This window comes from Eptatretus burgeri, chromosome 1 (genome assembly GCF_056783735.1).
Source record: "Eptatretus burgeri isolate ZD-2024b chromosome 1, Ebu_testis_v1, whole genome shotgun sequence".
NCBI classification, from domain to species: Eukaryota; Metazoa; Chordata; class Myxini; order Myxiniformes; family Myxinidae; genus Eptatretus; species Eptatretus burgeri.
In genome coordinates, this window is record NC_140961.1 from 45,180,661 (window position 1) to 45,198,195 (window position 17,535).

The 17,535-nt window shown below is 42.6% G+C and overlaps 1 protein-coding gene across 3 annotated transcripts in view; it reads left to right on the forward strand.

The window, feature by feature from the left end:
- GPN2 (GPN-loop GTPase 2) overlaps nucleotides 1–17,535 on the forward strand; it is a 30,133-nt gene that overhangs the window by 4,279 nt on the left and 8,319 nt on the right. For 2 of the 3 annotated variants that reach the window (XM_085881586.1, XM_085881604.1), the window contains exons 3-5: nucleotides 2,612–2,768; nucleotides 3,487–3,647; nucleotides 3,879–6,315. In XM_085881586.1, coding sequence (XP_085737712.1) covers nucleotides 2,612–2,768; nucleotides 3,487–3,647; nucleotides 3,879–4,307 — 747 coding nt within the window. In that variant the 3' untranslated portion in view covers nucleotides 4,308–6,315. The remainder of the gene's footprint in view (nucleotides 1–2,611; nucleotides 2,769–3,486; nucleotides 3,648–3,878; nucleotides 6,316–17,535) is intronic. The other variant, XM_085881615.1, reaches the window with a different exon arrangement.

A 17,535-nucleotide genomic window follows, 5' to 3' on the forward strand; every position in this document is an offset into this window, starting at 1 on the left:
TTTGAACCTATGTGTAACGTATCTCCAACGCATATTGACGTATGTAGATGTATTTGACGTCTTCCGGACGACCACAGAACTTACTTAATGTGTAACTAACTTACAGCTACCGTATAATGGCGTATTGGCAGCGTTTAAGGGAATTGGTATATAAAAGGAGGAACCCGTCAGTGTTCCAGACTCCATGGTTTTTTTTTTACTTACGAAATCTAAAGATTTCCATAAGTATATTGATGACTTCCGTCCTCTGTTTGTGTGTTTGTTTGTTTCTTTGTAGGCACGATAACTCGAATGGAAGAAGCTTCCAATGTCAAATTACACCACGTGATTCACGAGGGTGATTGCTAGCGCTGATTAGATTTTGGTCAAAATCGGTCAAAGGTCAAGGTCACAGTGAGGTCAAACATAATTCCGTAAATTCATGTGGAGAAATGGAGTATTTTTGCTTCAGTCAACGTTACGAGTTCGTTTTAACTTCGATTTTGATTTTGTCTTCGGTTTTTGCGATCGCTTAGGACGCTCAACACTCGGATGTCAATTCTGGTAAAAATCGGATGTTTTGGAGACGTTTTAAGATTGCATAAAAAATATTTCACTCACCGCGTCACGTGGTGCAGCACGCTCGAGCAGACGCGTCGTTGAGTAACGTAAAGGTTTTGCGTGTGCGCGCTGACGGTGTTTTCGATAAAGATGGTGTTTAAAAGTCTTTTTTTTATCCCAATAAAGGTTATCGTCGCATGCCTGCCTCACTAAGCCGTCGGATTATGTAAAGATTGTTGGTGGATGGCCGAATATTACGGTTTTGTGACTGATAAAATATTATTAAATAATTGTGTGGAGAAATGGAGATTTTTGCTTCGGTCGACGTTACGATTTTTGATGGTTTGGGACAGAATCATCGTAGAAACTTCTGGTTTGCGTCGCTACCTTCTTTCGAGACAGCTTTTATTAGACAAGGTCAGAGGTAAAGTTGACGATTTTGTAAGTACCAGTCTCTGAATGCTTGTTTTTTTTTTTCTTCGGCATGACTGTGATGTTGACACTTCGATTTCTAGTGCGGTTATGATTCAAATCGTTGAGCGGAAGCCTATTAATTATATTATATTATATTATAACCGCACTAGAAATCGAAGTGTCAACATCACCGTCATGCTGAAGAAAAAAAAAAAAACCATGGAGTCTGGAACGCTGACGCTAAACATTACCTTGACGTGTTTCGACTTATGAGTAACTTACAAGTAACGTGTGTCAACGATCGCGTAACGTGCCTACAACTTATGGTCAGTGTATGCGGAACGTGTGAGTCATACGCCGAAAAATTTCAAGCATGTTAAAAATTTGTCGACGAGCTTGGCGTACTACGACGTATGCCAGCGTGCTCTTAACGTATCCAAAACTTACCCATAACGTATTCGACGTGTGCCAGCGTTTTAGACAAATTTTTCATACGTCAGCATACGCTGGCTAAATTGTCAAGGTGTGACAGCCCCTTTAGATATCAGGACATGTTCTCATGGATCAGGAATTACGTGGCGGAGGTATCCGCTCTACCGAGTGCCCTTCTTGTTTATTCAGCTTTTAGTAGCTAAATCAAAATTATTTTCTTTGGGAGATTTTACCAGGAAAGGATATGGATCACAAATGCTTTAGGCAGGTGATTATGACTTCAAAATAACTGCAGCCCATTAATTTTTTTTTTTTTTTTTTGTATGCTGTACATGATCGAGGCTTGCCAGAGCAGAGTGGAAAGGGGCAAACAGCAACAGCAGAGTATGAGTGAGAGAGGGAGAGAGGGAGAGAGATTGAGGGGAGGGGAGGGGGATAAGGACATATCTGGGTGAACAAGCTGAATGAAATCCAGGAAGAAGGGGAAGGGGAAAGTGGGGATGAAATAGAAAAGGAACAAACCAACTGACAATGAATGAACAAACGAAGAGTTAAGGGAGAGGGGGGGGAATAATCACAATAACCTGGAAAAATGGAGTGTTTGGGAATGGGGTAATTTGGGGTGGAAGAGGTCATGAGTATGGATGGTGGGGGGTGACCTGAGGTAGTGGTGAACAGCTATCTTGAAGTGCAGGAGGGTTGTGGGACTGTTATCCTGTGGTTAAATGGAATTGTGTTGGGCCTTTGTTGGGTTCTCCTCTGATTATCTCAGATGGTCAAAGTAACGTTTGTGCCATGTTTGCATATCAATGTGCTTTTTGAAGGTTCTACCGGTTTCTAACTGGTGTAATTGATGAATAATATAATGTGAATTGAGTTGCCAATTGATGGACATTATTTTTTTCCCCCACTTGTTTTGTTCCTTTTCATCATGCAATGTATGCTGGCCATTGCAGCATCGGTCGGAGCAGTTGCACTAGTTCATGGTGCTTTGCCTTTGTCCTACTTTTTATGCCTCTGCTGACGAAGTCGCCAAAGGCATCATTTTAAATGTTTTAACTTAACAGGCGACAAATATTTTCACACCTGCCATGCTATTAAAAACAAAAATAAAAGAAAAAAAATCACAGCGACTGCAAAATCTGAAACTCTCCAATTTCGACACGTATCAAAAGATAGAAAGTGATGACTGGCATGCTAATAACCATGTTTGTGCATTCGTCAGTTGGCAGCGGTGCACTTGGTGGATTCTCACTACTGCAGCGACCCAGGGAAGTTCGTATCGGTGCTGTGCACGACACTCTGCACGATGCTACATGTGGAGCTTCCCCACATTAATATCCTTTCTAAGGTGGACCTCATAGAGCAATACGGGCGCTTGGGTGAGTCTTTCCATTGTGCTGTCATTTACTGGTAACCGTTTGTGATGGCATCATTGAAACGTGACTTGTAGTCGATAGGGAAATGGAAGGGGGTTTTGGTGTCGGTTTTATGCTGGCATTTCCATCTCGGAATTTGTTTGTGGTTGTTTTTGAAGTATCTAAAATTACCTTTGAAAAAGTTTCAAAACATTTTTCTGCTGTTCATTTAAGCAGCAGAGAGTGGATCGCACCTGGAAAGGGTTCACTGACTAGTTTACGACCAGTCCCCAAGCGATAACATAGTCATGTACATTAGTCATTTTCATGGAAAAATAAAAATCGATTTTCGATAAATCCAACTTGTGTGATTGATAAAGTTTGTCCTTTTTACAAAACTACGTTTAACACTGTTGTCTCCAAACTTTTTTTTTTAATCCATTTTTAAAAGGTAAGAAGGCCGCTTTGGCCACCCAGTGTACTGAGCACCGCATAGCATTTGCAACTTTGTGTAATTCATGCAATTCTTTGAGCCATAATCAATGTGAAATAAAGATAGTCATCTTACCTTGACCATAATGTTAAGAGATGGAAATTGTAGTAATTTTGCCTGTAGGTAGCACTTATCCTGAAGAATCGATGATTGTCTGTCGGCACTGTCAGTCCTGGTCATTGTTATGCAGGAAATGCTCTCGAGCTAAACTGGCACTTTGGCTAAACAGACTGTCCCACCTGTGGCCAGCTTTCAATCTGGACTACTACACTGAGGTAATGGATTTGTCCTACTTGTTGGACCACCTTGCCGACGACCCCTTCTTGGCCAAGTTCAAGAAACTGAATGAGGAGTTGGTGTCGCTCATTGAATCCTACGGTCTTGTCTGCTTCCTGCCCCTCAATGTCCAGGTATGCCAGTGTCCCTTTGCTGGTCACACTATCTGTAGACCTGATAACCCCATTTCTCCCATTGATGCTTAATCTTTTGTTGCCTGAGGAAATCATTGGCAAAGCTGAATCGGTGTGGCATAATGCAGATGTGGAACCCTGATGGTGACGTGCCCTCTATTAAATATTGATCATAGTGATTGACCGTCTTTAGAAATGTGCAAGGACTGATGATAAATCCTGTATTTCCAGGACAAGGAAAGCATGCACGATGTAATGAAGACTGTAGATAAAGCTAATGGTTATTGTTTTGGCAATGAAGAGGAGAGGAACCTCCAGGCTTTGATGTCCATTTCCATGGGTGACACTTTCCACATGGACAGATATCCTTTTAAGATTAAGTGTGTGACTTTTATTTTTACCCTTGCCGAAGTTTTTTGGGTTTTGCTTTCAGGTCCGTTTGTTTGTTTGTTTGTTTGTTTGTTTGTTTGTTTGTTTGTTTGTCTGTCTGTCTGTCTGCACAGAACTTTTGTGTTTTTCTCCGCAACCACTTGTCAGATTGAGACAATTTTCACCATAGGTCACGTGGTGTGGCAGCCATGTTGGAAAAACGAGAAAACTGGACCTCTGTCTCACAATTGCATATGTAAAATGCAACATCTGATCAGTATGAGAAATTGAGGGTCATCTGGAGATAAAATGGTCCACAGAAAAAAAATTGATGACGTTATCGGTCATGTGATTCAGCAGCCATATTTTTTTTTAAACACCTTCAAAAATCTTCTCTGAAGTGGCTGAACAGATCGAGGCAAAACTTTACACGTATGACCACCGAATCATGAGGAACAAAAGGATCACACATATGACATCATATGTCACATGGTTTGGCAACAGTGTTGGATTTACCCTAAAAGCTATAAAAAAAATCTTGTTCTCCAGAACGGCTGGACAGATCGAGGGAAAACTTCACACAAATGTTCCCCAAGCCTTGGGTGTACAAGTTTGTTAAGGAATAATTGATCGGTCACATGGTTTGGCAGCCATATTGGATTAAAGAAAAATATTAAATGTTTTCTCTGGAACCGCTTAATCAATCAACGTGAAACTTCACCATTATGATCGAGTACTGATGAGGAATACATGTTTTAAATTTCAACTTCATCGGATACATGGTCTGGCAGCCAGAATTTTTTTCTTTTTTTGATCTGGGTTCTTTTTTATTTTTATTTATTGAATAAGGCTCACTTGGCTGTGCCTGGATTGGTTTGATGGTAGAGTAATATCAGCTCAAATGCGAATCCTATCCAGGTTCCTCCTGATGACTTCATCTTTGCTTTTTGCTTGTTTGGGTTCCTTTGGATGACTCCAATGCAGGACTCTACCTATTTGGTCTTCCATTTCATTATAATTCAATTTATTTTCATCCCATTCTGAATTCAAGTGAATAATAATAAAAAAAAACGTCTTGGGTCAGGGTCAGGTGTCTGATCAAAGTGGGACATCTTGGTACCCGGTCATCACTGCCAGCAGTTATAATGTGGCAATTCTAATTATCTCAATAATTATATAACACACCAGTAGACAAACACAGGATGCCCTCTGAAGGATTCTTGCTCTTCATAGGGTGCCACCAAAACTGATCAATCTGATGTCTGAACTCCACTCTGGCACTGAGAGTGCTGTGAGATGTGGCGATACCATTTCTGATATATTTCCAGTTGTTACTGGGGTTTGTCATGGGTGTGTACTGTCCCCACACTTTTCAACACTTGTCTGGACTGGATTCTGGGGAAGATGTTGGAAAGATCAAGCTACAGTGCATAGTTTGGGAATGTCAAGACCTCCGACATTAATTTCGCAGACGATGCAGTCATCTTTGCGGAGACTCCAGATATCCTTTTGGGGGCCCTCGAGGTGCTGAATGAGGAGTCTGAGCCACTGGGATTTCGGGTTTCCTGGGTCAAAACTAAGATCCAGGTTTTCAGTGACATCTTGGATGCTGCTGTCCTGTCTGTACCTGTTTGTGGCGAGGATATTAAAGTCACGGTGAGATTCACTTACATTTGCAGTGATATTCATGTCCCTGCTGGCTGTGAGCCAGAGGTCAATAGACATCTGGGTTGGGCCTGGGGAGTCATGGATTCACTGGATCATGGGGTGTAACGCTGTCGTTACCTGGACAGGAGGACGAAAGTCTGAGTCTTCAGGTCCTTGGTGCTTGCTCTACAGATGTGAGACTTGGACTCTGACCAGGGATCTGAGACAGAGACTTAATTCCTTTGGAACCAGGTCTCTTCAGAGAATCCTTGGCTATTGCTGGTTGGACTTTGTGTCCAACGAGTGGTTGCTGAGAGAGACTCAAATGAGATTTGTTACTTGCATCGTCCGTGAGCGTCAGCTGCGGCTGTATGGACATGTGGCTTGTTTTCCTGACGCTCATCCTGCTCACCAGATTCTCTGCGAGGAAGCCTTGAGTGGAGGAGGCCAATGGGCTGACCACATGCCTCGTGGTTGCAACAGGTTGATCAGCATCTCAAGGAGATTGAGATGGGCCAGCCATCTGCCTGGGAGATGGCCAGACGGAGGCCTCTGGAGTACCGGCTGAAAGTGGACGCAATGACGCGCTGCTCTGGCACATGCTCCCATTTCTCACCTGATCTGACCTGACAAACACCACACAAAAGTCCTGGTGATGGTCTGCAATCTCTGATTGCTCTTTTTCTGGTTTTTATTTATTTAAGTAACATGTACGGTCGTGAAAGAGTGAGGTGACAGGGGTTCGGACCCTGTCACACCTTGACGTTTTAGCCAGCGTATGGCAACGTATCAAAATGTATGTAAAATGCTGGCGGACGCTGAACTATTGATGTTTTTTCAGTTTTGGGCGTATTCATAACGAGTTGGACGTATGCATAACGTATTAGTAACGTACACAGAACGTTTCGATAACATAGATAACTTGTACCAACGAATGCTTAGCGTGTTGTCGGCGTTCACAACGTATGCCCAACGATAGTCTAACGTATGCATAGCGTGAGGCAACGTATCGCCAACGATCACGTGGCGTAGGCTATTAATAGGCTGCCGCTCAACGATTTAAATCATAACCGCACTAGACATCGAAGTGTCATCATCGTCATGCCCCGTCACACCTTGACGTTTTAGCCAGCGTATGCGGACGTATGAAAAATTTGCCGAATACGTTATGGGTAAGTTTTGTATACGTTAAGAGCACGCTGGCATACGTCGTAGTACGCCGAGCTCGTCGACAAATTTTAAGCATGCTCAAAATTTGTCGACGTATGACGCACACGTTCCGCATACGCTGGCCATAAGTTGTAGGCACGTTATGCGATCGTTGACATGTCGACACACGTTACTTGTAAGTTACTCATAAGTTGAAACACGTCGAGGTAATGTTTAGCGTACCCGAAAGTTATTTCTAACCTATGAGTAATGTGCTTTGAACCTATGTGTAACGTATTTCAAACGCATATTGACGTATGTAGAGTGTAGACGTATTTGATTGGCGTCTACCGGACGACCACAGAACTTACTGAACGTGTTTCTAACTTACAGCTACCGTATAATGGTGTATTGGCAGCGTTTAGCGGAATTGGTATATAAAAATGGGCTTCACAGGAGGAACCCATCAGTGTTTCAGACTCCATGGTGAGTAGATGTCCATGTCAGTAGTAGTAGTAGTAGTAGGTCCATGTCAGTAGTAGTAGTAGGTGAGCGTGATGGGGAGGGTGTGGGTGATGATGGATCCTCCTTGCGTCCGCTTCTACGGCCAAGGCCAGGAGACTTCTTTGCAGCATTCTTCGAAGTTTTCTTCGGCATTTTTTTTAAATGTTTTTCTACGCTGAACTATTGATGTTTTTTCAGTTTTGGGTGTATTCATAACGAGTTGGACGTATGCATAACGTTTCGATAACTTATAGATAACATTCTAACGAATGCTTCGCGTGTTGTCGGCGTTCACAACGTATGCCCAACGATAGTCTAACGTATGCATAGCGCGGCAGCGTATCGCCGACGATCACGTGGCGTAGCCTTTAATAGGGTGCTGCTCAACGATTTAAATCGCTGCCGCTCGACTATTTAATTCATAACCGCACCAGACATCGAAGTGTCAACATCATCATCATGCCGAAGAAAACTTCGAAGAATACTGCCAAGAAGTCTCCTGGCCGTGGCCATGGACACGGACGCAAGGAGGATCCATCATCACCCACACCCTCCCCATCACGCTCACCTACTACTACTGACATGGACCTACTACTACTACTGACACGCTCACCTACTACTACTACTGTTACTACTGACATGGACATCTACTCACCATGGAGTCTGAAACACTGACTGGTTCCTCCTGTGAAGCCCATTTTTATATACCAATTCCCCTAAACGCTGCCAATACGCCATTATACGGTAGCTGTAAGTTAGAAACACGTTCAGTAAGTTCTGTGGTCGTCCGGAAGATGTCAATCAAATACGTCTGCATTCGTCAATATGTGTTGGAGATACGTTACACATAGGTTCAAAGCACATTACTCATAGGTTAGAAAGAAGTTTCGGGTACGCTAAACATTACCTCGACGTGTTTTGACTTATGATAGTAGAGTTCCCACAATAGGGTCCCGTGACCGTTTTTCCAGGACCAAGGTTTGAAGGTTGATTTTAGTCAATTTGAGGGTGCTGATTAAACTGAGCTGGGTGAACCTCGTGAAAATGTGGGCTAACTCGGCCAGATGCGAAAATTCAAAATGGCCGCCATGCCACTTCCAGTATATCAAAAATTGCATATCTTTGGTTCTACATGTCCGATTTTTATGATTTTTGGGTCAAAATATACGTTTTGAAGGTCAAGGATGCCATATATTACCATTCCAGATTGTTATATTTAAGGGTTAAGTCACAAAATATGAATTATAACTTTTCGGGGGCCAAATCCAAGATTGTCGTCGAGTAACATCTGGAAAATAGTAAAAAATCAATTTTCTTCTCATAATATTATTGGCAGTGAATCTTTCCATGCAAGTAAATGTTTGTTTATATGTGGGAGTGCACAACAGATTGAGACAAGAAGAGAAGGGCGCAATCATTGTCTTTATTTTCAGAACATGATGTGTACATAATATCAATTTCTCAACTTTTACACTGTTCAGATAGGTTATACCATTCTTTTGTATGTCCCTCCTGTACTTTATCTAGAACAGTAATATGATGAAAGAATATCAACATTCCTTCATTTTTTTCTGTGGAGCAACAGTGTTTCAATGGAAAAATGAAATAAAACATGAATTATCTGAATTCCCGGCAATTGACGCTTTCCCGGTAAGTATTCTTGTAATTTGCATTGACCAAAGTTTGATGTACTGTGCAAACTGTCTTTTATCTCAGACAGTCATAATAAAATAATATTAACATCTCTTATATTTTGACTGTGGCAATGTTTTTACAGTTGGAAATGAAATGAAATGAAATCTCCATTGAAACACATACATGTAACCCTTCAGTCACTATCTGAGTCGCTGGCTCCAGAGTCACAAACTTCATCATTACTTTCAGCCTCATCATCGTGCAACAATGTCTGTTCTTGTTCAACCAAGTCATGTAAACTTCTTGGGAGTGCATCATGGGTATACCTCACTGACACACATCTACCGTCTTTCATTGTTCATCCATGGTTGGTGGGATTTGGGGGTGCATCCGGCTTGTCATAGTTTAGTTGAATGTAAACTTGGTAGTTAACTCGCGTCACATGCAGATTGTGAGAATCTAGATCTGGTGGGATGTGGGATGTGGACTTGTTTTTCATCTGACCCCACTTCCGTGCTCTGGCTTCACCTAACTGTTTACTGATTGTGTCATTAAAGATGTGTCTAATAGTGAATGTGGCCATTTGCTGAAGCACCTCTTGTGTCACTGGAAGTGTTTTGCCAACATCTTTCAAAAGATTGCATGCCTCCTGAGTTCCTGTTCCTTTTTCATAAACTGTGTTTTTTCCCATGTCCATAGAAACCAGATGTTCTATCAGATCCACTATGGATGTGTCATGGGATTAATATTTCAGCTACATCATCAGAGCAAAGGTCTCTGCAGCTGATGATTTTGTCTTTCCGTTTAATAGCAAGGGTGCCCTCCAGTTGATGTGCAACATATGCAGAAAGAATCACTACATCTGTGTCCTCGGCATCAATCACGACTGTCTCCATTTTTCCTGCTTTTCCGATTTGAGAATAGATGAAGAACAGCATTGTGTCCACCTCAATGTGACTACATTCAAATTCTTCCATCCTTTCTCCAGAGGAGATGTTCCAACAATTTTGCCTGATGGAGTACACAAAGTCAATTTCTCTATGATTCTTTACAAGCGTGGTGAACTCATCCTTTCGAAACTTTTGCAGCCTTTGTTTGTTTCCCTGATTGCTGAACAGCACCTGGAAGTTATTTGTGGCAGGAAACCTATCTGATGTTTTCATGTACACATTTCTGGACCCATCTCTATATGCTGTCGTGGATTTACGACGCTCATGCTCACTGACATGTATGTGTTTCAATGGAGATTTCATTTCATTTCATTTACAACTGTAAAAACATTGCCACAGTCAAAATATAAGAGATGTTAATATTATTTTACCAGATTATTATTTATAATATTATTATTTAATGGCAGAGTTTGCCCACATTTTCACGACGTTCACCCCAGCTCATTTTAATCAGCACCCTCAAATTGACTAAAATCAACCTTCAAACCTTGGCCCCGGAAAAACGGTCACGGGACCCTATTGTGGGAACTCTAATATGAGTAACTTACAAGTAACGTGTGTCAACGATCGCATAACGTGCCTACAACTTATGGCCAGCGTATGCGGAACGTGTGAGTCATACACTGGCATATGTCGAAAAATTTTGAGCATGCTTAAAATTTATTGACGAGCTCGGCTTACTACGACGTATGCCAGCGTGCTTCAGCGTGCTCTTAACGTATACAAAACTTACCCATAACGTATTCGACGTCCGCCAGCGTTTAAGACAAATTTTTCATACGTCGGCATACGCTGGCTAAAATGTCAAGGTGTGACAGGGCCTTTAGGAGGGTAACAACCTTACAGCGGGGAAGCAGGACAAAACAAGGAAATCTGCGTGTAAGAGGGGTAAGTTAAGGGAGGATTTGTCGGACCTATGCACAAGTAGGGTTGGATTAAGCTGTCATTCCCTAAATACAAATATTTGGGAAATATCTCTGTAAATTCATCAAAAAGCTAATTCGGAGGAAGCTTATCAAATGTTCACACACCCATATACCGTTACCAAGAAGCACAGACATGCTGCAGGATTGTGGTCATCTTGCCTCACATGGACATTTCATGCAATATTTCTGGGCTGATTTTCTTTTTGTTTTAATCCTGAAATGAAGAGATGGTTACTCAAGAGTTCCTCTTGGTATGAAGGAGAATCGAGTGGAAAGCTACTTATGAACAAGTGTCATCGGAGTGTCTTAGGAAGATGGCTGGCAAATTACAAGTGGCTTTGTGTCAATGTGTCATGGACGTCACACTTGTTACTAAAGATGGTGTTCCGAGAGGAAAGGTATTTCTAGAGAAGGTAATATTTGGCAATAGACTTTTAAAAGTTATTTGAGCACAATCTGATTTAAGTCCTCTTTTAATTTGCCATTTCTCTCTTTTCATGAACGTGCATTTTGTTTTTGTTTTATTTGACCAAAATAGGTTTTGATTGGGCAAAACATTTTTGAGGCAAATGAATAACGAGAGCAGTTCTTCATTGTACAAATTCTTTGTAAACTGGGAAGTTCAGACATACAAAAGAAGGTCTTGGCACGACAGAGGTTTCCCAGTCTGAAGCTGGCTTTGGAAGCCAGCTTTGATATGAGGTCTGCCTGGGAGCGGACGTTCCTGATAGTGAGGCCCATAACATTCATTGAACTAAACCTCTTCCAGTGGTTGATCATGGAATTAGATAGGTGGGTTTGTTCGATGATCCTTCCAGAGAGGAAGAGAATGTGAGATTTGCCTGGATTGAATGACATACTCCAGGTGTCAGACCAGAAACTAATCCTTTTCATGTCAGCAGAGAGGGGAGCAGTAGTTGCCCACCTCATGGGTATAGGTTATCCAGACACAATGTGGAATAATCAGAAAAGAGCAAGGGGATTTTGTTTGGAGTGTCTGCTCTGAGTCTGAGAGGTCGGCGATCCTATTCTGGCCCCGGACAAACCGACTAAAGACTTTTTAAAATGGTACATCCTTCTCCCTTGCTTGACACACTGCGCTTAAAGAACAGAGCACATATAAACCCCATAGATTGGTATCCATGAGGAGGAAATCCCCTTTCAATATCCCCATTCAGTGTGAAGGGAAAAGCGACATCAAAGATTGCGTCTCTGGTACTCAGAGTACTCTGGTAAGTTGTCACTTACGCCCAAACTCAGTGGCTGTGTTTCTCTGAGTCAGGTCTGCTGTTGTGGTCTCTTGTATTCATATGCAAGTTTGTGCATGATTTGTGTTTTTTTAATAATGGTTATTGCTTTGGCAATTAAGAGGAGAGGAACCTCCAGGCTTTGATGTTGCAGATCCTCCACGAGCTTAAGACGATGATCGATAGTATATCGACAGATCATTGATTCAGTCCTGACCTGGATCATCCTCATGCTGTCAGTCACACAAAGTTGCTGAGGCAGTTTATTTGGCTGGGGGCACAATCCTGGACAGGTCGCCACTCTTACACGATACTCGACTGGCTCACTTTTTCCCAGTAAGTCAGTACTCATTTTCCAACCTCGGAAGGATGACCGGCTGAGTCAATCACGTTATTTTAGCACGGCTGGGGCTTGAACTCAGGATATTATGATCCTAAACCAACCACCTTAACCATTAAGCCAATACCAAGCTTTACATATTGGTCAGTGAGCATCATAAGTCCCATGGGATTTTTGGTATGAAAGCAAACCACCATGCTAGACTCTTCAAGTGGACCATAATGATTAATAAAAAGCTTGGTGGCACTCTGGGAAATGGTGTGGACGTGTATTTTGAACACATTTAACATTTTTTTGAAGAATGACTATTTTACGCCACTTAAAAAGTGACATGTCACCCTGACCCCTCCATATACCACCAATTTTGTCATATTTGGTATCAAATTGACCGGCATGAACCTCTGCATACTCGTAGGTCATTTATTCGTCAATATATGAGCCATATCATGAATACATCACACAAAAATCAAAATTTTGACCATATTTCGACTTTGGTTTCACCGTCCGCAGTTCACCAAAATACCTTTCTCAACATTGTGCTCACCAATCTGCTAATGAATAGTATCGCAACGTACCTATGTTATTACTTGTTATTTTATACATATCATTCACTTGATAATTATTCAACGAGATATACCTCAAAATGTAACCCTACCCCCTAATGAATCGGGTTACTCTTTCCGACATCTGTAAATTTGGATGCATGATTTTGTAAACACATGCCACTAATCCTACTGTAGATGATTAGGTTGAGGTAGTCTTCCCATATGACTATAGTAACCATGGTATCCACTAATATAAGCATTTTCTCTCTTTCAGATGTGATGCTGCTGAAGAGCCACAAGATGACATATTCAATGCAATATAGCTGATTCTGTATAAAAACTTACTTTTATGTTTTTCACTGTTATGTTTTTCAGATGCAGCAGAACATCTGACAAGAACAGAAAGGGTCATCGGTAGTTTGTAGACACTAGATTGGAACTCCAGCATACTATCCCTCTCTTGTACCCAGTGACTGCTTATTGCGTATTCTGCTATTGCTAACAAATGCTTCCACATTCTAATACATCACCTTGTCAACATCAAAATGGAGTCAGCCACAAAAACTGTATTTCCTCCAGAGAAAGTTGCGAGAGTAGACACTGACTATTCCTTGTCTATTATGTGCCGCAACATTAGTTCAGAGTCCCAGTGCTTACGAGAAGATATTACTCTGTATCAGAGAGCGAGCAAAGTACTGTGACAGAGACTATCCCAAAATCAGCTGGCGACTTGGAAATGTCTCCAGCCAGGACCTGCAGGAAAAATCTGCATCATGGCACATGAAATGTCAGCAGAATACTGTTCATGCTGGAATGCTCAACAGAGCAAAAGGACACTACGAGAAACCATTATCATCCAAAGGAATCCATGATGAAAAATCCTCTCAGGCCTCAACTACATTTACACGTTCTCATTCAATCCCATACAAGAGTGACCTGTGTTTCTTCTGTGATCTTGGAGCAACACGTACTAATTCACTACATCTACTCTCCACTGGAAATGCAAGTGTTTCTCTTAAGGAAGCCATTGCAGAGATGCCAACTTTTGGAAATCAGAATTAGGGAGGATTTTCAACCGACACCAAATAATGTGCGCAAAGCGCACATCTCGAGCGCGGAGTGCTCGACCCTTGCGGCGGGGTCCAGGGCCCGCCTTAGGGCCCTGGAAGCTCTGGGGTTCCAGACGCTCTCTCGTGCCCTCTGAGCCCTATTTTGGAGCATTTAACATGTTAAGAATTCCCACTTTTTGAACAAAAAAAGGGGAAAATTGTGCACTTTTTAATGTTACATGTATGTTAATATTAGTAAGTTAGAGGACAATCAAAGATTAACAAAAAGCACAAAAGAAGCAATATTTTTCTTACCTTACTGGCTGGTACTACTGCTGCTTGCTTTTTCCATGGCAGCTTTGCTGAGTGACAGCTGTGTGGCTCTTTTAGCCCTTCTGATTATGTCTTTGCTGTATTCTCTCTGGTAGCAAGGGGTGTTATGAGCTAGTTTTTCAATTAAGAGAGCTTCCAGGGTTTTGACACTCAAATTGGGACGAAATTCAGTATGATTCTTCCGTACAAGACTGAGTGCCCGCTCACATGATGCGTTCGAATGAGGAATGACCAAGATTCCCTTCATCACTTTGCTCAAATTAGGATACTTCTTGGCACCAGTGCAGGGATCTGTGAGCTGTGAAATCCGATGCCACTGCTCATCCACTCTCACTGTCTCAGTAGCAATTGTAGCTATGGAGGCGTCTGCCTGGTAGTGAGCGAATTCACTCAAGACTGTCTATGTCACTATCACCGCCACTGAACAGACAGGGGAATTTCTTGATGAAAAACTCCACACAGTCAAACCCCACTTCTTGGTGTAGCTTAACATCCAGCACCTGAGCATGCTTGGCTAATTCATCATCTAGCGGCCAGGTTTTGAAGATGTAATTGCAGGCTTTCACATAATATGAGCGAACTGCACTGAAGAAACTTTGGATGTCTGACTCACTCAGAGTGAAGGTGGATTTCTTGAGACTCCTTTGTTCCCTTATATACAGTTTGGCATCGTTCCCAATCATGAGGTCCTCATCATTCTTCTGATGATTTCTGTCAGAGAAGGGTACATTTACCAGAGCAACCGATGACACCGATGGTTTCAAAAACCGTACGAAGATATCTTTCAGAAGACCATTCAATTCTCCGTGCAGGAGATGAATACAGGGTTCTGCCTCTTTGGAGCAGAAGATTCCCCTTCTCAAAAAGCTTGTTAGCATATCGAAGGAAGAAACGATAGAGTTTTGTTTGTGGAGACAAGAACATCCTGTTGACACGTTTTTCTCTAGATTCCTGCACAGTGTTTGAGGAAGATGCGCTTTTAGTTGTAGAACTCGTAGTACACTTAGCCGCAGGGCGATCACACTTGCGTTTACTGCCAGCAGAAGAGGTCAGACTCGTAGTACCAGATCCAATTTTACGTTTGAGGAGAGAGCTTGAGGTAGGTGCAGCCAAGGAAGAAGACCTCTGATTCGAAGGTTTTGCTGAGCTTCTATCAAGTGATTTGGCAAAAGCAGAACTTAACTTGGGTCCTTCTTTGCCTGCAGATGGGACTATCACAGTCTTTCTCGACTCTGAAGGGATCTGCTTTGTAGATGAACGTGATGAAGGGCCGGTGATGCTACCTGCTCTCAGCATTGGTTTTGGTGCTGTCCCTGCTGTCTTCTTCGCAGCAGATACTGCAGTGGTAGTGGTGAATGCTGCTCCACTAGTGCTTGATCCTGCAGTGCCAGTACTGGCAGTAGATACAGTGCCGTCCTTCTTGCTCGTTGTTAGAGTCTTGGCTACAGTTGGTTGCATTTTTCTTCGTACTTCTTCTTTGAAGAAGAGGCGAAGTGGCTCCCACTGTTCAATCAGCCTGTCTAGGCACTGACCAAGGGACAGCCACCTTGTTGCGACATGCTTCAGAATCTTGTGTGTCGGGGCATCACAGAGTTCTTGCAGTGCTTTCACTCCTTTGACGCGTTTACTACTTTTGTCCAAGTAGTAGTAAATATCGATGAAAAAGTCATCTAATTCAATGGGGAAGGCCTGAGCCGCCTTCTTGGCCGTATTGTGCATCATATGGCAAGGGCATCCCATGATGTAGCACTCTGGATTTTGTTTGTGGATATAAGCAGCGACTCCTTTGTGCTTGCCCACCATGACAGAGGCATTATCAGCACAAAAGGAAACACAATTTCCCCACGGAATTTTCCTGTCACTGAACTCATGATCAAGCAGTTTGAAAATGTTTTCTCCAGTGGAATCTTGTTTGCACGCAGGCAAACTTAGCAAACCTTGCTTCACAATCCCAGCACTGTTGTCATAGTACGAAATCAGGACAGGATATAGCTGGGCCTCACCACTGTCATTGCTACCGTCTGTAGAAAATTTCTTGAAATAACGAACTCTGAAGAATGTACAATACCTACATGCGCCACCTTTATGACATGCGGTTCTGCTCAAGCTTGGAGTGCCACAGTACGAACCCAAAGATTGGAGACTGTTCATTGACAGCAGCAAGCGATCACTGAAATGTGTTCTGCTACACAACGGCAACCAGTTTGCCTCTGTACCCATCGCTCACTCGACTACACTGAAGGAGAAGTATGAAGCGGTGAAGTACGTGCTGGAGAAAATTGGTTATGATCAGCTTAAGTGGTTTATTTGTGTTGACCTGAAGATGGTGAACTTTTTGTTGGGACAACAGTCTGGCTTCACCAAGTACCCATGTTTTCTGTGCATGTGGGATAGTAGGGACCGTGCTCAGCATTACACGAAGAAGGACTGGCCTGTGTGGGAGGAATTGGTGCCATGCAAAGAAAGGAACGTCATCAACGACCCTCTGGTGGACAGAGACAGAATACTCTTCCCACCGCTGCACATCAAGCTCGGCTTAATCAAGCAGTTCACCAATAGCTCTGGACAAAGATGGTGACTGCTTCACTTACTTGTGCCAGGCTTTTCCAGGATTGACCATGGAGAAGTTGAAAGCTGGCATCTTTGATGGTTCTCAGATCCGTCAGCTCATCAGAGATCCAGAGTTCAAAAACTCAATGAACGAAGTGGAACTGGAAGCGTGGAAGACATTTGTTTTGGTAGTGAAGAACTTTCTTGGCAACAATAAGGCCAGAAACTACGCAGAACTTGTCAACAACATGCTGACTGCTTTCAGAAACCTGGGGTGCAACATGAGCATCAAGATGCACTACCTATTTTCACATATGAACCGGTTTCCTGAGAACCTGGGTTCAATGAGTGACGAGCAGGGGAGAGATTCCATCAGGACATGAAGGAGATGGAGACCAGGTATCAGGGTCGCTGGGACGCAGTCATGATGGCTGACTACTGTTGGAATCTGAAGAGAGACCTCCCTGCCGCTGAACATTCCAGGAGTTCGAAGAAACGGAAGTTCAAGCCCTGAAGTTTGAACAGTGGTGACGCAACATGCAATTTACTTGTACTTACCTTTATCAATGCCCACCATTCAGATGACAGTAATCGATGTTTCTATCATGTAATCAATAAATGTTGTTGGCAAAACATTTTTTTTC